Source organism: Phycodurus eques, chromosome 6 (genome assembly GCF_024500275.1).
Source record: "Phycodurus eques isolate BA_2022a chromosome 6, UOR_Pequ_1.1, whole genome shotgun sequence".
Classification (NCBI taxonomy): Eukaryota; Metazoa; Chordata; class Actinopteri; order Syngnathiformes; family Syngnathidae; genus Phycodurus; species Phycodurus eques.
In genome coordinates, this window is record NC_084530.1 from 28,119,685 (window position 1) to 28,142,894 (window position 23,210).

At 39.8% G+C, this 23,210-nt stretch overlaps 2 protein-coding genes across 2 annotated transcripts; one reads left to right on the forward strand and one right to left on the reverse strand.

The window, feature by feature from the left end:
- Positions 1–3,690: 3,690 nt before the first annotated feature.
- cd7al (cd7 antigen-like) lies at positions 3,691–10,277 on the reverse strand. The gene is made up of 5 exons (XM_061680550.1): positions 10,143–10,277; positions 9,051–9,404; positions 7,200–7,562; positions 5,961–6,058; positions 3,691–4,905 (listed from the first exon to the last, which is right to left on the reverse strand). The coding sequence occupies exons 1-5, from the start codon at positions 10,192–10,194 to the stop codon at positions 4,726–4,728; spliced, it is 1,047 nt and encodes a 348-aa protein (XP_061536534.1). The 5' UTR covers positions 10,195–10,277; the 3' UTR covers positions 3,691–4,725.
- An 838-nt stretch (positions 10,278–11,115) lies between these two features.
- Positions 11,116–21,647, forward strand: nuf2 (UF2 component of NDC80 kinetochore complex). The gene is made up of 13 exons (XM_061679686.1): positions 11,116–11,795; positions 12,309–12,383; positions 13,354–13,430; positions 13,769–13,830; positions 13,941–14,038; positions 15,019–15,092; positions 15,715–15,808; positions 15,889–15,951; positions 16,029–16,166; positions 16,278–16,418; positions 17,331–17,506; positions 20,456–20,591; positions 20,661–21,647. The coding sequence occupies exons 1-13, from the start codon at positions 11,673–11,675 to the stop codon at positions 20,772–20,774; spliced, it is 1,371 nt and encodes a 456-aa protein (XP_061535670.1). The 5' UTR covers positions 11,116–11,672; the 3' UTR covers positions 20,775–21,647.
- The last annotated feature ends 1,563 nt before the right edge of the window (positions 21,648–23,210 follow it).

A 23,210-nucleotide genomic window follows, 5' to 3' on the forward strand; every position in this document is an offset into this window, starting at 1 on the left:
CCCCACACACGGACGTGCACGCAAATATGCGAAGGAAACAATTTGGTTGTAAACTAATACTTGATCAGACATTGATTTCTGCACATTATGCTTTTTAGCCACACGATGCAGTATACGTTGAAGCCGGTGTACTGTAATACGTCTGCGTATATTTGTTTATTAGCCCGCCCTCCAGTGTAGCGCATTTGCGAATTAAAAAAATAAAAATAATGATTTTTTTAAATCACATATCAAAAAAAAAAACAGAGAAATAATATTGAACTTTAATACTTGAATTATGGAGTAGGAGTGAGTATTTGGGCCACACTCAAGAGGAAAAAAAAATAGTAATGCAGCGGGGGGGAAACAAAACAATTGGTTGGGCTTTGTTTGTTTTTTAAAAATTCACTTTTTTGAGAATCAACACATGATCTTAACAAGTGGGAATTTTACAGCATTAAGTCAAATATTACCACTGTTTTTTTTAATCAAACAATTTTCCTAAGATGACAACAGACGGAATGTTCTTCTATATAACCGTAAGATTGCAATAAACACTAGACTGTTTATTCTAAAAAAATATATATCCTGTTTTTTTTTTTTTTTTTTTAAACTATTGGGGGAAAAGATCTGCAAATGGATGAATCTGCAGGTGCTGAACCGCGAGTATACGGGGGTCCACTGTACAACTTTATTCTCGAAAAGATACTTTATTCTTGTAACTTTTTTTCCATAAAAAAGAATTACAGCTTTATTCTTGGAAAATTACTACTTTTTATTTAAAAAAATAAACTATATATATGGCTTTATTTTTGAAAAATTATGAGTTTGAAAGAGAGCTTACTAAAAGAGTTTAGTCTAAAAAATAAAAAATCTGACTTTATCTTCGTAAGATTATAAATTATCTCATAAAGTAGACTTTTTTTCCTGAAAACAAATGCAATTTGATGAGAACTTCTGTTTACTTCAAATTTAGGACTGATGAAGCCTTTTGGATAAAAAACATGTAACGTCTTCAACAAACAAGAAATGTCCGGTTGCCTTCATTCAACCATTGTGGATTACCAAGCCCTGGATAACTTTTTATTTTATTCCCCCCTTTTTGAGGATGGCCCAAATACTCCTTGGTAACAGAGCGTTGATAGCGTAATGTGAAGTCAGTAAAGGTCTCACTCCTCTGATAGCTAACATGGAGACGATGAAAATGTATTGCATTAAGTTACCAATCTTTTGGAGAGAAAAAAAAAAACGAAATGCAAGCGTCATCTACGTTTGCGTGCGATGGATGTTTGAATGTGTGTCAGAAACTGTTTTGTTTTTTGTTGTTGTTGGTGTCTGGTTCTCTTCTAATGTTGCACTGAGTGTCTTGTGCCCCTCACTCAGCTAATCGTAGTCAAAACGTACGGGAGGGGCGACGGCGACAATTCACGTGTACATGTTTACTCAAGGAATTCATTTGTTTTCATTCTATCTGTACAAAAAAAAAAAAATCTACTTTATAGTGGCTTTTATTGTGGAATAATCCCAACGCGGGGTTATCAATGAGTATTGCACCATTTTGTTCCGATAAATTACAAGAGAAAAAAAATGAAAAAATAAAAATATAGAAAAATGTTGAAAAAAAATCAAGACAAAGAGGCAAGGCCGTAGCTAGGTGTAGAAGGACTAGTGTAGCATCAAGGAGAAATGGAAAGTAAAGGGAGGCGACGTCATTTCAGAGGTGCCTATTGTTTGTGTTCCTGTCGTTTACAAGCATTTCATTTTTGTCACCTTCAAAGAAAATAGGAATTACTATGACAGGAATGTTGCGTTTAATAAGAAAATCCTCTTCCGTCCAGTATGGATGTGAAAACCTTGCAAAATGAGGATATGTATGCTACTTTCAGAACTCTGGGATCGATCAGTGTTGTCGTCAATTTCAAGTTGGGCCCGCATGTTCGTTTGCGTCGTTCGCTCTTTTTCTTGCACACTTGTTGTCCAAACGTTCATGAATTTTGTCTCAGGAAGGCCAGAATTCCAACATCCCAACTCCTCTGTCATTTCCTTTTTGTTTGTTTGTTTGTTTGTTGTTTCTCCTCGAGCAAGCACTGAACCTTTTTTGGGGGAGACTCTCAACCAAGACGATGACAACAACAACACATTTCTATTGTAGCATGTGACATATTTACCAAATAAGACTGAGAATCAACTTTGAATAATGAGAATTAAAAAGTGCTTTACATGTGAAATCTTACGTAGAGATTGCTTTACATTTGAAAACAAGGATCAATGGAAATACATTTGTTTGTTTGTTTTTGTTAGTTTGTGAGTGCAGGATGTTTGCAATCGTCTCTCCGTGTGTCCGTTTTCGAGCAGCAGAGAGATTTCAAGCAAAAGGATCATGATCTATGCACAAAAAAAAAGTGGGAGGGTTCAGGGTTTCATGTCGGCTTCTTCTTTGACTAAATGTGCTCACGTTATCATCTCGTGTGTTAGCAAACCCTTATGACGTCACCGTGCTGTGCTACCCTTCTTAACCAATGAGAGCTTTGTCCTTCTGCTTAAAGCACTGTGGGTGGGCCTGAGAAGAAGCCCATGACTTGCATTTTTGTTTGTTTGTCTTTTGAGGAGGATTACGTGGGGGGACTTTGCCTTTTTCTCTTTACTTTGACACACACACACACAAAAGAATGGAAAAATGTCTGTAACTGAAATACAAAGTTGTGGCTTTTTAAATGTTCCTTTTTCTCCTCATAGAATGTGATTGTTAAGGACATGCACCGGAGGGGGGAAGGTTTCCATTTGGACTATGGAACTTCTTTCGGACGATATTAATAAAAATTACATTTTCTTGGCTGTTAATGGATGTTGTCCTCTTCTTTTTTTTTTTTTTATATTACTTACACATTCTTGTCATGTAATGTACTGTTCTCAAAGTGTGGTACTGGTACTACATATGACAAGCATGCTCCCGCTAGTGGTACGCAGAGAAAAAAAAATCGCTACCTAAGTACAATTCAGTTTTGTACCTTGGCAGAAAATTAAGAAATGTTTTGAAACTTTAGGTACTTTAATTTTTATTTAGTTTATGTGAAATACTTAATTTTAGTGGTAATGTTGGTACCTTTTTACGTGGCAATTGTTTTAAAAAGTTGTATAACCACTGGACTAGGGAATGCCCCTAAAGCTGTCTTTTCCTCAGTGTCAAAAATACTGTGTAATACTGTGTGTGTAAAAATAAAAATAGTCGCTGGGTGACCACATCAAGAATAAAAGCACCTCGTCAGTTCATATACACTATTGTTCAGAGTTAACCTATTCACACTATGTTGATAACCAAAACGGCAGCACCTACAGATGTACATAAAGTCTGGTTGTTTTGGGTTTTTTTTGCTCTCTTTTAAAGACCTTCCAGATAGGATTTGAAAACAAATATTAATTGCACTTTAATTAAAATACATATGATTACAGTACAATAAATATAGAATGAATAAAAAGTTTGCAGATATTGATCCACGATGATGTGGATCATGTTTTCATTTCACGACTTTCTCGCAGTCTGGCTGGAACCGGTTGGCTTCTCATTGGTTGTTCATGCCATCATTAGCCGGTCTCATTTCAATCATTATAGCAGTGCCACTGTTTGTCATAATAATTTTATAATAATAATATATTAATGATAATTGGCAATGGCACTACATTGTCTCTGAAGATATGAATTTCAAGAGCTGATTATTTCTTGGACACAGTCAAGTTTATTCATGAGCACGTTTTAAAACTACAGTACAAATGTCGACCAAAGTGTGGTACACATTGATATCAAATCAAATAGTAAATGAAATCAAACTCAAATAGATAACACACAGAAAAATTTGAAAACATTGTCTTTGCTAAACAATGTAATTCTCTTTGTTTGATGTTTAGTTTGACAGTAAACGTCAACTGGGAATGGCAATAAACAGCTCAAAGTCTCTCTTTTTTTATTATTATTATTAATTGTTCACCATCTATTGCCAACTGCTTATTGTGACGTGAGTTGAGTTCACAGCCCCGACTGGTCACTCGTATCGCAAGGCAGTTTTTAGATAGCGCATTTCATATGACATGAGATGATTAAAACCATTTAAAAAGCTGAGCAAAAAAAAAAAAAAAAAAAACATTTAAAAACACAAAGTCCAGAAATGAAAGAGAGCTTACTCAAAGAACGTACAGTGCATGTAAAAGATTTGAAAGAAGATTTTAAAATGTTTTAAAAGAGCTTAATCGTACAACAGCCCATTAGGGTCACCTAATGAGAGAGAGAAAAATAGCTGAGATGTGATCGAAAGTCAGCATGATGACATTTAAAGTCGACAGGACGCTATTTGAAGTCATCATGATGACATTTACAGTCAACAATTGACATGAGGATCCTGGTTAATGTAAAGTTAACATCAAAATTAACAATTGACGTCAGCGTATCCTGGCGTAGCAGCCGAGTCCCACGTGACCGACCGCCTGTTTTCAATGGTTGATGTTATTTGTTAACACTGTTAACCGGGATCCTCGCATCAATTAATGTCATCATGATGACTTTAATCTCATCACCGTGACTAAATTGCGTCCTTCCCACGTTAAATGTCGTCACGACAACTTTCAATATGAATGAAAAAGCTCTAAAAGGCACAAAAAAATTATATATTTTTTTCTCCATTTGTGAGTTGTGTATTTCTTTAAAAAAAAAAAGGAAAAAAAGAAGTAATATTACGACCAGGGAGCTCGTGATATTTAGAAAGCTGACCTAATGGGAGTTTCATAATGGTTTTCCGGGCAGGTTTTCTTCCTTTTGCAGTTCCTGTACTCGGACACCTCGCAATCATCCAGCTTGGTGCTGAGGGTCTTCACGCCGGCCATCTCCTCGTAGATGGGCGCCGGAGGGCGTGAGGCGGCCCGGCTGCGTGCTCGTTTCTGAAACCAAAATCAGTGAGGTGCACAAACAATTCATTTCTTGTGAAACAACAACAAAAAATCTGAGTTCTCACACCCGACATAGTAGAAGTTGCTTGTGAGGATACAACAGTTGTGAAACTGCTGCGGTTAGTGGAGGAAGAGGAACCGGTGACGCCCTCGAAAACAAACAGGTGTGCCCCACATCAGCGGCGGCAAGTAACCCAAATACAAATATATAGATGCTCATAATATTCGGACGACACTTTACAAACTTCATAGAATTGAATATCGAATCTTTAAGAGAACTGTTTGATGCTGTCAGATCCAAGAACGATTTGTGACAAATGCGTTGTGTCTTTTAAAGCTTTAAGAGTTAAGAAAAAAAAAAAAAAAAAAAGTTATCTTATCTGGAAAAAAAACATAGAGGTAGAGTGTATTTTTTTAGTTGCGGGCACCCTTGCCACGGACACACCCATTTAGCATAAAACTACAATAAAGAAAAATAAAACTTCACGTTGATAACTTTTCGTCTCACAGTAAGTTAGTAACATTCCGTTACGAATAAGATGCTTTGCTGTGCAACCAGATCCCAGGTCAGCGTGAGGTTGCAGGGGTGTGATTGACACCTGGTAAGTAATGCCTTCGGTCAAACCAACCAAAACAAAGAGAATAAGAGTTGCGTATTTAAAGCAACCACATAGCCTCCGCGACCTGAATGCTAACATACGATGCGAAACTCTGTAGGCACATGGGCTGACAATTAGCTTCCATGCGGCGGTGTCGTTAAACTTATAACCAACAGATATCTGAACACAAATGTTGCTGCAACACATGTAGACAGACCATTTAACAATACTCACGGGTATATATTCTTTCTTCTTTGCGAAGCACGACTAATGTTGTTTTACTGCTGTACTGAGAAGCCGAGAGAGGAGCTGAGCCTCACTTTGCTTGAGCAAAGGAGTTGAACCAGTAGTTGTTGTTTGTTTGTTTTTGTACTTGTACTTGTACTTAAGTACAGACTGCAAGTGCGTTTGCCACCTCTGCACCTCAAACGACACAACAACACTCACGTGATAGATGAGCGTTAACATGAGGAGCACGATGAGGACCAACACCGCCGAGGACAACGCGTACAGCAGAGTTGGGTAGTTGGAGCAGCCGCATGGACCTCGTGAAGAAGAAGAAGACAAAAAGAGGCTTTTAGCTTGCACCAAGCACATGAAGTAATCGCACGCGTTGATTGCAACAAACAAAAAAAAAGGTGGTTAAGAGTTCAGTGGAATTGCAAAAGCCGCTGAGTTACTTCCTTCCTAGTTTGAGGCTGAATTACAGATGATGGTGCATAGAGGACACAGCTGTTGCGCAATGATTCGTGTTGGGAGGTGAGTGACATCCAAACGGATCAAGATCAAAATCACCAAGAAAACGGACTGACAGGACCGTGGAACCTCCAACGTCACCACGTCTCCCAACCAAAGTGTTCCGGAAAAACTTCCCGTTTGACGGCAGAAAATCTTGTCAGACGGCAACTAAAGCAGTGGGAAATTATACAATTTCACTTAATTGCTACCAAAAATAGGATTTTGAAATGGACTTTTGTTATGATCGGGGGGGGGGGGAAATACAGCAAATATATATAGGGTGACTTGTCCTTACACAGTTAGGAATGCTAAAATGTGACTTAAAACACTGCTTGTACGGTTAAAGGTTTTACGATGAAATGACTTAATTGGGGCAGCATGTTGGAATTTCGGCTCCTATGTGGCGGAAAAATCTGTGAGCCGTCAGAATTTGTGACCATCGGTGGCGATGTCGCGCATGTCGTGCATTTAAGTTCTCAACAAAATACTAACGTTTCGAGCGTAAACCATTTTTTGTTTCGTGAGGGTTAGGTGTGGTTAAGAAGACACGCGGGTTTAATAAGAGGTCATACAATATCGTCCCTGGGGTCACAAATTGGACGAAACGTAGTTTACGCTGTTATTTTTCGTAAGTGTTCTTCTTCTCGTTTGCTGGCGAACTCGCAAACACACTCAGACGCACGGCGTGGCCGACATCGCCCCCCCGGGGTCACAAATTCTGTCGGGTCGCAGATTTCGGCCTCCCGGGATGTTCTGCGAGTTGTCCGAATGAATTGACTTGAATAAATTTGAAAGTCACCACGATGGAGCAAATTGCGATGGACGTTGGAAGTTCCAGTTTATGTAAAAGTGTTATTTTGATCACGGCGGTTGGTAAATTAAATGTTAAGAGGTTGTTAATTTGGAAGCGGCGCGGCGATCAGGTCCCACTGCGTCGTCGTCACCTACCTTCCACCGAAACAAAGACGGCTCGCCTCGTGTCTAGCGAGACGCGAGTGTCGGGGCGGCCGCGCAGGAGGAGCTGGCAGCTGTACAGCCCGCCGTCCTCGGGCCGCAGATGTCGCAGGGTGAGGTTGTACGTGAAGCCCCCGGGGCCCGGGGCCGACCGCAGCTGGAAGCGCGAAGACGAAGAGGAGGCGGACGCGGGCCCGTCGCCGAGGTGCCGCTTGGTGTGGTAGAGCAGCTCCGCGGGTGCTCGGCCCCTCCGCCGCGTCAGGCTCACGCCCTCCACCGGAAGGTCCTCGCCGCGAGGGGGGAGACAGGGGACGACGGCCGAGCCCCCCGCACAAACCTCAATACGCCCTATTTCCACTGAGCCGCCGGGGAGGGGGCACAAACGTAGACTCAGTGGCCTCAACGGAACCAATGATAGTAGAAGCTGTACGTGCGGCCAAAATCATTTGAACTTCTGCTACAATTAATACAATTCATTTAGTATTACTAATACCTTGAAAGAGTCTGCTTGTAATTTACAAAAACAAAAAGACTTTTGAGTCAAACCCATGAAAACTGCAATTATAACCTGACAGTAGTGCATCATTTGTGAAATACCAGACCAAAGTCATGCATTCAAATTGTGCGGGTGGCATTTTTTGAGGTGACGATGACACCAGTCTGTCACTTCACACAGTGGGGACTGCGGCTATGCAGGCAGCACCGCTGCCTCTCCGAACGCTTGCAAGGAACCTGCCGCCTTTGGGCCATGTATGGGCATTTGATCCGGCCTACAACCGCATTTAACCCACCAACGCTCAGAATATACAGTTGCATTTTAATTCATTGGAATATCGTAGAGACTTTCATTTATTGAAGTAGTTGAATTTATTTATTAAACACACACAAAAATATGTTTTCAGAAGGCCAATTCTTGACTCATTTCTATTTGCAAAACATGCTTTTGAACGTTTCTCATGTAATATTCTAATTTCTGAAGGTGGGGATTTTTTATTTATTTATTTGCTCTAAACTATAACACTGGGTTACAAAAAAATTGGGAGGATATTCTCGATGTTTTTTTCAACTGCTTTAGGACAATTTTGCATTGCTGATTACAAAAAATGAAATTCATTGCTCTTGTTCGGGTCAGGTTTTTATGCTAAGTGAATTTTTTTTGGTTTTAATCAGACTTTTGTACGAAATTGATTAGATTTTTGTGACATTATCGGTTGAGTTTTGCTCATATTTCGTATCTGAGAGGTTTATAAGAGAGAAAAAATAATTTTCTTACACAGTTTATTCATCAAATGTTACAGACTTTGCTCACCTTAAATTCAATAGTAGAACTTGATCAAAGTAAGTAACCTTCCAACTGTTAGTGTATTTCATTTCTTACAAGGAAGGACTCACACCCCATCGGGGGGCGGGCCCCCAGGTTGAGAACCCCTGATATAAATCCAAAATACCTGTACATGTAAACAAAAAGGAAACCCACGCAGGCACAGGGAGAACATGCCAACTCCACACAGGCAGCTTTGCTCGCAGCTCAGGGGTAGTAACTGATGTTGAGGAAGTATCGTTGAAGTGAAATATGTATCTCAACTGAAGATCTTTGGATGTCGCGTCGGAGCTAAGTTTAGTATGGGTTGTTAGTGGAAATGATGGAGTCTTTTATATTGTGGGTTTTTGTACATTTTTGACTGATATTCTGTACCTTGCCATAATCAATAAACAACCATGAAATTGGGAAAATGTCACTTTCTTTGTAACTCTGCAATGACCCCCCCACCCCCCAAGTGTGTGCGAGGCCCTTACTGGACAAAATTTGGACACCCCTGAGGTAAACACACAAAGGTCACTCACCGGCATTGACCAGGAGGAAAAATTCGGTGTCTCCCGGCACGCGTTCGTCCTCAGACGACGGGTTGGCCACCACAAACTCGCAATAGTAGCGGTCCGTGTCGTTGACCGTCAGCTCGGACAAGGTGACGGTCAGAGAGTGGCTGCTCGGGTCACCTCCGACCGCCAGGCGCCGTTCGTCGGCGGCGGCGTTCACGCGCGCATCGCTGCCGGTGTATTTGAAGAGCACTGAGCCTGGGTGAAGCCACGTGCGCTTCAGGTAGAAGCCCAAAGTTGAGCGGCTCCTGGGCTCGATGGCGCAGGGGAGCTCCACCGAATCACCCTCCTGCCTCTCCAGGAACTGAATGTCGCCGCACACTTAGGACACAACAAGGACACGTAAAGACGACGGACTTGGAAAGTCACCGCGACGATCGGCCTTCTCAAATGAACACGCGGGGGCGATTCTAAGATCAGAAGTTTAAGGGGCGCTGCCGTTCATTTTCGGGCTGCTTCAGCAATGGGCTCGAAATGCCAATGTGATGATGTATTGTGTATGTTTTTGTCCTTTGGTATTTTTTGTTCTCTCCTTCCTTTGTGTCTGTCCCGCAACAACTGAGCAATCTCATCAAATGTTGTTGCTTTTGTTGTCTTTTGTTATTGCATTTTGTTGTGTGTTTTCTGTCTGTCATCTCTCAAATTGCATACGCTGCAAAGTCGTTGCCGTTCCGATTGTCATCCTTCATTATTGCTTTTTGTCATCTCTTTCCTTTTTCTTTTCCACCTGCGCCCTCACAAACAAGGAAGTGTTGTTGTTCTAGCCGTATTGTGTTCTCTTTCTTTTGCGCTTTCTAAAACTAAGTGCAAGACGTTATTATACAGTATTGTGGATTAAATAGTTGTCCGTTGTTGCTGCCGGTTGTCTCTTTTCTTTTCTATTCACACAGACAATTTTATTGCGATTGTTCTTTTTGCGATTGCTTCTTGTTGTCTCGCTTGTGTCTGCACCCTCTCCAACCGAGAACCGGCAAGTTGTTTTTAGTTGTCGCTCCCCTTCTCTGTCACATCCAGAATCACAAGAACAAGAACTTGACCAGAACACAAAGTGGAACTCACCGAATACGCTGTGAATCACCAGCAGATTCCAGAGGTTGCGGATGACGCTCATCTTCACTTTAGTGCCTAACCTCCTACTACAAATGCAGAAAGATGGCAGAGAAGTAAGTCGTGACGGCACACATGAAAGAACCTCAAAATGGGTTTAAGAACGACCCTAAACAAGACCGAGAAGCTCCGCCTTCTAACCTCAAGGGGAACAAAAGAGGAAGATGCTTTTAGCTCACACTATTGTTTCATGTGCATTTTTTTTTCTTGTCGGCTTCCACACACGCGATCTTGAAAAGCCTTCTACTGTGTCGTGGCAACAGGACTCGCACGGTGGATGAGAAGTTGGCCCATCCGCCGTACAGTTCTGAGGTCGGGGGGGGGTTTGAATCCAGGCTCCGGCCTTCGTTCGCGCCACTGGCTGAGCGCGGAGCACCCACACGCAGATAATATGCGTTACATATTTACTTATTGAATGTATATCAGGGACATCTGGGTGCATTGGTAGTCACGGATGTCTGGAGACGTCTCCCACGCAGCTTCCCGGTGAGAGAGCACAATCCATATTTTGGTCTCTCGGGTCACGGGGTCGCCGCGACAGTTTCCGTATACTTGCTCGAATCTATATCCCAGAATTTAAAAAATGATATGCGCATAGATTAAGCTTTTTTTTTTGTTTCAATTTATACTACAGAATTTACTGGACTATTAACTTCTCTGAGATGGATTGAAGAAGTCAAACTGCTTCGATCTGTGATATGGACTGATTCACTGGCAGTTTTACTCGTCTTTGAATCAGAAAATTCAGAAAAAAGAAAGGGTTCGACGGGAGAGACAAGCCATATTTTATCGAATATTAGGAATTATAGTTCAATTTTGTTGTGTTCCATAACATGTTGTGGTTAAAGGCAATGAAATGGATGACTGAAATGCTAAGAAATCGCTGCGAAAAGAACCTATTGGAATGAACATTTGTGTGGGGAAAGGAGTAGCCAATGCCAAAATAAAGTTGGCAAACATGAATGGAAGGCAGAAAACAATGCTCGGTACTTTCATGCGGTTCACAAAAAAAGTTTTGGGGAAAAGAGCTTACATCAGGTCTAAATAGAAGGGAAGAGGTTGTATGTATACAAGTATAATATATGTCTCAATAGTACACTTAGGTTAACAGGGAAGAGCAATGGCTTATGTGTTCTTTGCCAAGTTGAAGAAGATTAAGGAAGAAGGGATGCCGAGTAGTAGAATCAGATCTTTATTTATTTGTCTTGATGATACGGGCTTAATTAAATGGATATAGTTGCTGTTGTTTTTAAGACTGTGCTCATAGGCTGCCGAGTGCCTTTGCACACTGCTGTACACTAGGTGGCGGTAGGCACCAGAGACGTAATATGCCAGAACATTAAAAGAAGAAGAAGAAGAAGAAGACGACGACGACGACGACGAAGAAGAAATTGAAATTTGGGCGGCATTTCAGCAGTAGCTTTGTGCTTGCGGTTGTCGTGTTTTGTTTTGTTTTGTTTTCCTCACTCAAACTAAACAACGATGTCGGAAAACGCAGTTCCCGTCCGCACTGTGGACGTGATACTGAACTTTTACCGACTGGAAGTCCTGACTGGCGAAGAGGCGAAGCACTTGACCAAGAGCGACCTGACTCCGACTCCGAAGGTACTCAATGTCCGCTCCGCTTGAACTCGTCAAACTGTTAAACGGGAGCATAAACGTTATGTTTGCCTTATGGATTTTCGTTATAAACGTTATGTTTGCCTTATGGATTTGGGACCTTTTAAAGAAACATTCCTTGTAAATTAGCGTCGTTCAGGCGAAGCAACGCATCAAGAAGAGTGTCTGGAGTCAAAAGTGAAGTTCCCCAAAGAAAAAAAGTCAAAAGTGAAATGTCTGCGAAATGAGCCACAAAATGGAAAACGAATATGGGACGTTGTGCTAATGTGCAGTTGGATTATGTTCTTTACTCTTATTGTTATTGTGGGCGTTTTGTTCTGTTGTCGCTCTCCAATAAACATTTGTTTTCTTCCTATGCTCGTTACCCTTTTGCTTACAGACTCTCAAGTCCACATTTAGCGGTGAAAGTTCAATTGGAAGTCGATTTAAATGCAATCTACGAATGGTTCTTGTTAAACTTCCTAAATACATTTCACAAATTCACAATTGTTTTCACAGCCAGAAGCAATTCAAACAGTCTACATGAGAGTGTTGCATCTGCTCTTTCGTTTCACACCCGAATGTCACTTCATGGTAAGTACTTTATTTATTCATTTGTTTATTTTCCTTTTCTCCGCCTCTCCATCAATTTTTTTCACTTATTCCAACAAGAAATGGATACTGTGTTCATCCCAAGAGGGAAATGAATGAACATCTAAATATTTCCTGCATTCACCAATACTGCTGCTGAAACGATGAACATTTTCATGACTTGTGGGACTAATAAATCAAATACATAGGCTGTAACATGCTGTTTCAATTTGAAATCATCCAGGTCATGGTAATCCTCAAATATCCCCCTGTGTCAGTGTCTTCACATTAATATAATTAATATCATTATTAATCATATAGAATTAAAGGAAATTTGAGCAAATTTCAGCAGTGTGTATCAAACTGTTAGCCCTGCGCAATGATCAGTACCCAATGTATGATTTTTTTGGGGGGGGTTAAGTAACGTGGTGTAATACTAATACATTAAAGAATGTCTAAAAATTAAAAACTCACTAGCTTAAGTATTGTAATATTATTAACTACAATAAAAATAAATAAAATGAAATACATCTATGAGACGTCTTTATTTAAATATTCATTTTTTTTAGGTGCGTGCTTGTCAATGTATTTTGTAATCACTGAAATAACCGGCAAAGCACATCCTCAAATAGAGCTCTGTGATATATGGATGCAAAAAAATGCAATAGAATTAAAATACAACTAAAATTCAAGTAACCAAGTATGGCCTGCCATTTATCCAGTAAAAGTGTGACTAACCAGAGAGAGAAATTACACGATTCCCTCCGTAGCAGCATGGTAAATCTAACGATATAAACAATAGAGGACTGTATTGTATGATATTGTGCCTACTTTATACTGTATGTCTGCGGTGTACTGTATCGAGCTCTACTTTAAAATACAATGAAACCCTGCTATTAAAAGTGAGAATCAATACATTGCTCAGCACGTTAGATTGTAAAATTGTCCAAGTTTTGTGTCCATTTTCCAACAGGTTCCGCTTCTGCAAAACATTCAGCATCCTGAATATCAAGAAGGGGTAACGGGTATCATCAGTGTCTACGTTCGCATGTGAGTTTCTCTTCTCAAGTCAAACTACTGGTGCATTGCGTCATTTGTTTGCCACAAAAGCAGAAGTATTTCTAATAGTTTGCCCCCTTTCATTTCGCAAAAATAACAAAATATATATATATATATATGCAGTAAATATATACTGTATCATAAACTGGGATACAATGTGGTCGTATGTGACCGTGCTTTTCTACTGGCGTTCTCTTTGTGAAGGCAGCATTATTGATACAGCTGCTCTACTAGGTGTCATTATACTGAGTAGCTGTAATTTCAGTTATGGCAAATGAAATGTTCTTGGTGAAATACTTATACGGTAACTTTTTTTTTTTTTTTTTTAGGCGGCAGTTTCTGCCAATGTGTTTCGTGTATGACTTTGCACTGAATGACCTTCTAGCACCAAGTATGTTTTTATTGTATATCTTATAAATATTTTGTTAAATTTGCTTTGTATTTACTGATTCGTGAATTTATGAAATGTAACCAGATATTACTTTTGCTCCTCCTTTTCAGAGAAACAGAGAACACTTTTTATTTTGAGCGCCATCATGAACTATCTCCAATTCAGGAAGCTGAGGCTGAATGTGTTGGCGGAAAAGCAAACCAAAATTGTATGTAATATTTCTCTAGCTCGCCATTCCCTTTTTACCTTGAAAGTACACGTTCCTTAACACCTACCAGCAGTTAAGGATGCAAAGTAACGCCCCTAGAAATATTTCTAATTGCATATGTTGATAGTTTAAACCGCAAGTATACCAAAAACTATGATCCCAAAACACGTTACTCATGTTAAACTCTTCCAGACAACTTAGAAGATTGAGCTACCCTTAAAATTAAACAGTTCATAGGTAAGTACATAATACAGTGTATAGTACACACCAATAATTCTCTCAACTTCGCTATGTAATAAGATTAATATTACAGTGATGATAAATTAGCAGTACGGTCCATTGAATGACCGCAAAGAGAGTTAAATCTCCTTTTGCCTCGGACGCTTCGGGAGGAACCGTATATTGTGATGTGGCTTTATCGACCGGTATATGAAAACACTCGAACAGTGTGTAAAATTACATTTTGGGTGATGTCACGTTTTGACCAAGAAAAGCACATGCTTACAGTATTAAGGTACTGTATTCTATATTGATATTTTGCTGTCTTTGTGTGTTATTTGAGAATTAGCAAATAATATCATACAGCGTGGTAATAAAAAAAATGTCGGACTATTTTGCAGCACTGCAGAAAAATGCAAATAGGTGAATTTGCAAACTGCAAAAAGGCAGGAGTTTACCGTACAATTTAAGTAAAATGATTTTGAGTGAAATGTATTTGTATGTTTTTTGACCACTTTCATAGGTTCCATGGCTCCTATAACTATTTTCTGCATGATCCAAAATTCTTCCTACATAATCACGATTTATGTCCAGTATGTAAAATGTTTTGGTATATATCATGAATAAATCTAGACTGATATTTAGAATGGCATTGTTAGCGCATTGTTCATACAATGTATTTTGTTTACTGAGGAAATAACCGATTCATTCTATGTTCACAATGACTGACGGTGTAACTGTTTTCGGTTTTTTTTTGTCAGAGGGCATCTTTGGACATGCAACAGACTTATGCGAAAAGAGTCCAAGAAGCAGAGACAAAAATTGCAAAGCTGAGGTAAGTCATTGTGTGTATATAGAATGGTGCTTTCAGATACAAGTGGAGATACGAGTTTTTCGAGGGGCCGTTGATCGGTGGAAAGTTTTTGCTTTGACTCGTAAACCCAAACTTGAGAAACGAGTGCATTGTGGCAACAGGAAGCTCTACTGACTTTACAACAAGCAGCACGTTGGTTGATATAATTAGTAAAGATTCTTTAAAAAAGAGGCATAGAGCTGTACATTGCCACTACCAGTTGGCGTTTCCTAAAACTAGTTGAGCTCTACGTTCTCTTCTTTTACAGTATGTTTTAATGACTATATTAGCACCTTTATCTTTTGTTTACATTTTTTTGGGGGGGGGCTGGAGCGGATTAATTGCTTTCCAGTCATTTTAATAGGGAAATATGTTAATAATCACTCAATGTTCCAAGACTTGGAGGTGGGTGTGTAGAGTTAGAAGTTTTGGTTGGGTTCTTCGAATGTTTCTCTCTTCCTCCCGCAGTGCACGGTGTTCTGTTTATTTAATACTTTGCATAAACTTGCCTGTACCTGTGAATGTATGTCAGCCTGTGGTCTGACTTGATCTTTCTGATGTGATCTCGTATCTGAATATGCTTTTACTTTGTGCACTTGTTCAGTACTATCCCACCGGAGCAGCAGGCTGAGGCTAGTAAGCTGGACGCTGCCCTCTCTGAACTGAACACAATCATCAAGAATGAATACAAGGAAGTGGTAAGTGGTGACAGGACTGCATTCATAACATTTATTGTGCTGTCAGTCAAGGTGAAATGAACCCGGTTATCTTTTTTCAGAATACAATCAATGACAGTATTACAGAGTGGAAATCAAAAGTCGCCGAGAAAACACAGAAACTGGTATGAGGGGAAAAGTTAAAGCCTGCACTGAACTGAAAATGTTTACATCAGAGAAGATTCATTCATTTTTGTTGTAGGCCCAGGCGAAGATGGATGTAAACAACACAAAGGAAAACATAACCAAACTCAAGTCTCAAATTGTTGAGTCACCAGAAGAGCTGAAGATCCAAATGGAGAAGATGAGGAAAGATGTGAAGAACATCAAAAGCTCTATTGTGAGTGAATAGTTATTTGGCAGCAAAACAAAGATCTCATCCATTTTGACTGATGCATGAGAACAATTTTATTTTTTACATGAATGAAAGTATGATTGGTGTTTATGTTAGGAACAAGCTGATGAGTTTGTAGTGGAGCTGCAGAACATGGTCCACAGAGTGACCCACACTGATCTGGAGATCCAGCAGATGTACAGTTTGCTGCAAGAACTGGAAATCGGCATGAACGACAGAAAGCAGGAGTATGAGGAGGTACGAACACACAAACCTAAACAAGCTGTCTGTATACTAGTTTGGTTTGAATTGTTTTTTCTTGTTCCTTAAAATAAATATACTATTTATGGTCAGTTTCCTTTTTTTTTTTCAGGGTACAGTGAGTGCGCCCAGGGTAGTTAGGTTTTTGTTTATTTGGGATTTTTGTTGAATCCACAAAGGGTCAGAATTATACACACAGGCTCAAATTTATACATACTATATTCACCTCCACTTGACGCTTTTTGTAGCCATAAAAAACAAATGATTTGCTCTTTGGCATGGAGCAGTATTTTAAGCGTAGTGCACAAATGTTCTGTAGGGCTGTGGCCAGGACATTCCAGAATCTTAACTCTACTCATTTATAATTTCCAAAACCACTTGTAATGGATGTTTGGGATTATTATCCCCTAAATTCCAGTCCTGTAGCTGTTGATTTGAGATTAGTTTTTTAATTTGTCACTCAGGAATAACCCTGGAATCCCCAAGGCCAGTTTGGCAATCTAAAGTGCGGCTGCCGGGTTAGTTCACTGGTCACGCTGAACCAGTTAAATTTTGGTTCAACCCACAAACTGCACCAGTTTCACTTCTATCAATTGATCTGTATATTCTGCATAACAATGGAAATAAAATTGTGTGCTCTCTGAGGAAGGAGTCAAGGAGAATCAGATAGGATGTCTTGAGATATGAGTTGAATTTGTTGCGAATGGAAACTCAGTCATTAGAACTATTACAACAAATTACTCGACCCTAAAAGATTGCCGTGCATTTAAAATGCATTAATCTTTATGTAGGCTACATGTCAGCCGTTGACCATGCACTTGGATACGTCGGAGGGATATATCCCATTTCAAATTAAATAGGGATGACCTTGTTCAAAAAGCTAATCTTTTTCCCGTGCACATTTTGCAGCGTCTACAGTTTATAGCTCAGGATGAGAAAAAACAGAAGGATCTTAAGAATCTGTGCAAAGAGGAGGAGCAGCTGAAGCGAAGTCTTGGCATGAAGCTGGACAAGGAGATCAAACAAAACATCCGCAGGCAAAAGGAGAAGGAGGCAAAGGAGCAGCATATCAAGAATGTGTTGGGGTACGCTTATATTTATCAGCTGTTTAGTAATACTGGGAACTATCGCTTTCTCTTTATGTAGCTCACACGTACAGTTCCCTCAGAAAGTATTTCAAAAGTGAGGCAAATTTATTTTTGCTGGGGGCTGAAAACATTTTAGAATAATATACTTTTTCTTTGCACTCACCCATTTTTCACATGACTGGCAGATATGACACCTTGGCAAAAGGTGGGCCTTTTAGATGATTATTCAAATATTAAATAGCCCTGAATGCCTCCACTCGCTTTTACTTTTTGTTTTGTTTTTTGATAGTCTTCATTAATAATGGTTAGCGGTGTAACCAGCATAAAAAAACGGCTTTCTATGGATTTTTTTAAATTTTTTTATTTTAAAGGCTAATTGTTAGGCTTTACACGATCTGGATTTTTGGGGCCGATCAGTGAGTTTAAAGAAATGATAATCGATCCGATCACAAGATGGAGGAATGTCTCTATTTAAATGACCTGTTCATTTACTGTATATACTAGTGTACTTATGTGTCTTTGTTCCTCTATTTATGCCAGTGAGGCATAGTGACAGACAGAACAAATGATAAATGGTCTTCTATTAGATGGCAGGAAGTAAATACAGTCATTAATGTATCCACTTTTTGTGACATTTTTGTTTGTTGGTGTGCCGTGAGATTTTTCAATTGTAAAATATGTTCCTTGTCTCCATAAAGGTTGGAAATCACTGCTCTAATCAAATCGTGTATTCTAATCAGTCAGGTCAAACCAACATCACAGGACAGAAATAATGGGTGCTAACTTACTGTAATTAAATGACTTGATTTTTAATTAAATGACTTCACCAACACCGAAACTTCAGAGCATGATTCGACGGAACGGAGGCATGTTTACGTCCAACCGTTCGTGCTAGCAGTAGCTTGCTAGGCTACATAACGTTTTATTGCCTGCTTGTGAACCGTATCGTATCAAAAGTACGTTAATCAGAATCATCTTTATTTGCCAAGTATGTCCAAAACACACAAGGACTTTGTCTCCGGTAGTTGGAGCCGCTCTAGTACAACAGACAGTCAATTTACAGAACACTTTGGAGACATAAAGACATTGACAAAAAACAATTGTGCAAAAAGATGCAGAGTCCTCTAGCACTTAGAGCAGTTCGAACGACTAATATTGCAATAGACCGGTTAATGACCATTGTGCAAGGGGCGCTGAGACTTCAAGGAGTGTATGCGGTTTAAAGTGACGAGTAGTGCGATCATCTGGGACAATGTTGGTTGTGCAAATGATACAGATACTCCTCAAACAGTGTGCAAATGGAGCAGATGCTACTCTGGCATGAGTGGCCAGTATATGCAAATAGTGCAGCATGGCGAGACAACTACAGTGAGTGCACGACCTCAAGCAAGCCTTAAACGAGCGTCCTCTCCTCTCCTGAGCACCGGTGACCACCAACACACGTTTTTGCCCATTTTGTCCTTATAATACCGTCTGCACGCTCTCCTCTTGTCGTCGCTACGGTAACGAGTATCCGGTTGCATTTGAGTTGACAAGTCCAATGATCGTAAAAAAAAAACGGGATGCGGTGGTATCGGAATACATGATTTTATTGCAGTAGTCTGAAAGTGCAATCGTAAAAGAGCAAATTTGTCGTGTAGTCTGATCCCGGAATTATGTGTTGCCTGTCTCAGACGTGTTGTCTGTCCCACACCGCCAACGTTTTTTTTTTTTTTTTTTTTTTTTAATAACTTAATTGGCCGTCGGATATTTACAGTACTACGTCAAAAGACACGCGACAAGGCTAAAAATTAAGAAGCTTTATAGTAAATGTCTTTTGCAGAGACGATCAATGACGTCTTTGATCCGATCTGCGAATTATGACAAAGCCGATCAGCATGAAATGCTAAATATCGGCCGATACCGAGCAGCCCGATAAAATCTGTGTAAAGTCTAATAATTGTGTAGCTCAGAGAAAATGGAAAGTAAATGAACAAATATAAAGATGCCCTCTTGAGCAATAAGAAGAGGAAGGCCCAGCTGAAATTTGACAAAGAATAAAGCGAGGAGCCTCAAAAATTCTGGGAGAAAGTTTTATGAATTTAAAATACAAGACTAACCTTTCGGAAAGTAATTGAAAAGCTGAAGCTTTGATTAAAAATGAAACAAGTTGGTGTCATTGGGAGAAAGATGCGCAAGGTTTGGGACTGGTCAAGACCTCACACCAACCGGCAGCGGCCACGGTGTCATTTGATACCGGCTGCAAAGAGAGACTGAACAAAATATTATTTTATTGGTCATCAGCGTCTGTAAGAAGTTTTGAAAATCAGACTGGCACATGTCGGCAGTGAAGCCTTCAAAACTGCCTCCGCCCCAAAAAGCACTGAATTCTTTGCCTCCACTTCCAACAGCCTATCTTTGTAAAGTGGATTTTTTTTGCAATGACTGCAACCAAAACAAAATTACAAACATGAGTAACACACAACTATGGATAGTGGTCTGTTGTAGAAAAAGGTTGGAACTGCTTAGAAGGCGACTGAATGGAGTAACACCTCAAAACAAACAACTGAGAGAGGCTGTGGCGAAAGCCTGGAAAAGCATCACAAAGACGAATGCAAACGTTTCTCAATCGGGTACAGGCTTTGATTCTCAACTAAACATTGAATCTTATTTCCTACTATTAACTAGGAGCTCACATAGAATTTTTACAATTATTTTGCTCATCTAAAATGTGGATGGTTAGAATTATTGCTCTCTTCTAAATTGTGTACCTTTATACAGAGGTGAATCGTTGTACTTTTGTCTCATATCCATCTTTGATGTGACACCAAAATGTTTTTAATCTACAGACACCAAAGAAATTAGCCTTTTGTATGACAAAATTAACCAGAGATAATTGATCTTAGAGCTTAACCCTTTTAATTTGAAAAAAATATTTCATTGTGTTTTTGGTTAACTATAATCCAGACAGTGTAAACAAGTACATCAGAAGCGTGAGGAAAAGGCAGACCAAATAAAAGAGATCTCCAGAGAGTCGCAGCAGCTGAAAGTTCAGATCCAGAGCCTCAAAGATGTCTCCCGCAAACAGACCGAGGCGGCTCAGGTACGACCACAAGAAATGATTACGTGTCATCGCTGTTGGTTGGTTTTAGTTATTATTTTCTGTCTCTAGGCTATGTATGGCACCCTTTCAGCTGCCATGGACGAGCTGGACGGGAGAATCGAGATGCAGATTTTAAATCTGAAAGAAGATGCCATCAAGATGTCTGCAAATTTTCCACTTTAGAGGTGGTTGGGTGTCAAGTTCAAAAGAGTTAAAAGGAATGTGCATCGTTATAAAACTATTTGAAAAGTGTGTGCTCACAGTGAAACTAAAAAATGAAGGCTTAAATTGCATTTGTGTCGTCTTCCAGACATGGTGAATTTGTGCATGATTTAGGTTTAGCTTGTAAGGCAATGTTAACCATTTTCCATCAAGTAACAAAAGTATTTGTCTGTGGGTAGAGCAAACAAGTTATTAGTCTTTAAAAAGTGTTCGGGTTCTGTAATATTCTATAATTGGGGGGGGGGGGCTGTAATTGTTTTCATGACCTTACCTCCACCGTGTTAGAAGAGCTTGTTTGTAATTGGTAACTTTGGCCTTGCTATCGCTTTGGCAAAGGTTGATCTTCATCTCATCAGTCATCTTTGAGGCGCATCTCGACTGGTAAAATTTCAGCCTGGCCCTCCTAGTGTTCTCTCAAATTAGTGATTTGTGTCTTCTACTGTAGCTTTTGTACAATATGTTGATGAAATCTTTTGCAAACAGTACATTGTGAAATCTTCCCTCCTGCTCTGTGGAGGTTGGTGCTGATGTCACCTCCAAAGCAGTCACTTTTCAAGGAGGGAGGGGGAGGAAAAAAAAACAAAACAAACCAGGGGTGTCAAACTTATTTTTGTCTCTGGCTGCATTGTAGTTCTGATTTCCCTCAGAGGGCCGTTAGAACAGTGAAACCATATTACCATTACAGAACAAATTGAGGGATAACTACTTTTAAAATCAGAAGGATAATAGTTCAAGTATTAAGTTTCTGTAGAAGAAGGTTTTTTTTAGCAAATGTCTGGGGCTCCGTATACTTACGTATATCTGTCAAGTGAAGTAAATTCTATTTGTATGTTATATTCTTGTGTGAATTCTGTGTATAAATTGTCATGTCGTGATATATCCTACATCCCATTTTTTCAACTGAAAGGCAATATTGCTGTAATTCGAGGGGGTTGATCATTATATAGCAGTACTAACAGGACTGCCTACAATTAGCCTGCGTGTTTCCTAAACACAGGACTAAATTGAGGGTAGGGATTACTAAACTGAGGGAACAGCTTATCAATGAATTTTATTTTTGCCATACCTTGGCACCAGGGGGGCTCCGTACAGACCAACCTTCAGTTCTTGTACATTATTAACACTGCATCTTAAATTGTGGTCTTCCATGGATTTAATCGGTTGCATTACCACCCATTTTCCACTGGGTGGCGGCACAGATTGAACATCCACAATTATGAAATACACAAGGCAGAATAATGCAATCATTTTCATAGTTTATTTGTGAACGTTGTAAAACAATGGTCTGGACACACGTGTATATATAATGTAATGCGTCTTAACAGGTAAAAATAGTTCGGAGAGCTTGAAAGCCACCTTAAAACAACTTGCACAAGATGCCATTACACGTTTACAACAAAATACCCCGAGTGGCTTTTTCATGTTTCTTGTTGAGTCTCAGTTTGTTGGAATACTTTCCAAATTGGCATTGCACTGATACGGCATTGAAACTTTAAATGGTTTACTTTAATACTGTTTTTTGTTTTTTTTACATTTACTTACCATGCAAGTCCATTCCATGACTGTACAGTTAACATGCGAGTAAGCAGTTCATCTGTCTGTGCCATCTGACTCAAGTCTGAATCATACAGCATTGTGAAATGAAATACAGTAGTTGTACAGTACAGACCCACAGTACAATGAACAGCGGGTACTTACTGGGTTTAAAAGGCCTGTAGCGCCAGCTGAGTGGGTACAAGGCTGAAAAGTGGAGTGGGAGGTGCTACAGACGACAAACAGATACAAAGCAGTTAAGTGATCGGAGGGAGCTTTTTAATCTACCACAGTAATTGACAAAGTCCTTATGAACTTCACCAACCTGATTGCACTCCTGCACAGAAAACAGGTGGCTAACATGACAAATGAATAAGGAAGCATTTTAATTAGAGCGCAAAACTACCCTGGAACACGCATACTGCAGTAAATAAGGCTAGGTGCAGCGCTTTTCTGGAAACAGCCATTTGTTGTACTCTATTGGATAGGTCAGGATAAATACGGTTGCACCTTACAACCAATTATGTACTAGCTGGTATTTGCTGCAGTTCCTGTATTACTGGGTGTTACCGGCATTCAGCATAAAGTGATAGTATGTGTACATTCTCAGCACCTTTAAGTCACTTCTATGGCAAGAATCTCCAGTTGTTTTGTCATGCACTAGTATGGACCACAAGTTGACCATCTTGGTTAAAGGCCAATAGCCTTTGGTTAATGGCAATATTCAGTCTTTTGGACTACGATGTCATTCTGATGGATGACACCAAAATGGAACGATGGCCAACTTTGTGTTGCGTGTAAAAATACAAAACTTGGTACAAACCTTCGTGACTCACCTTCACGTACGTCACAACAAACCAGCAC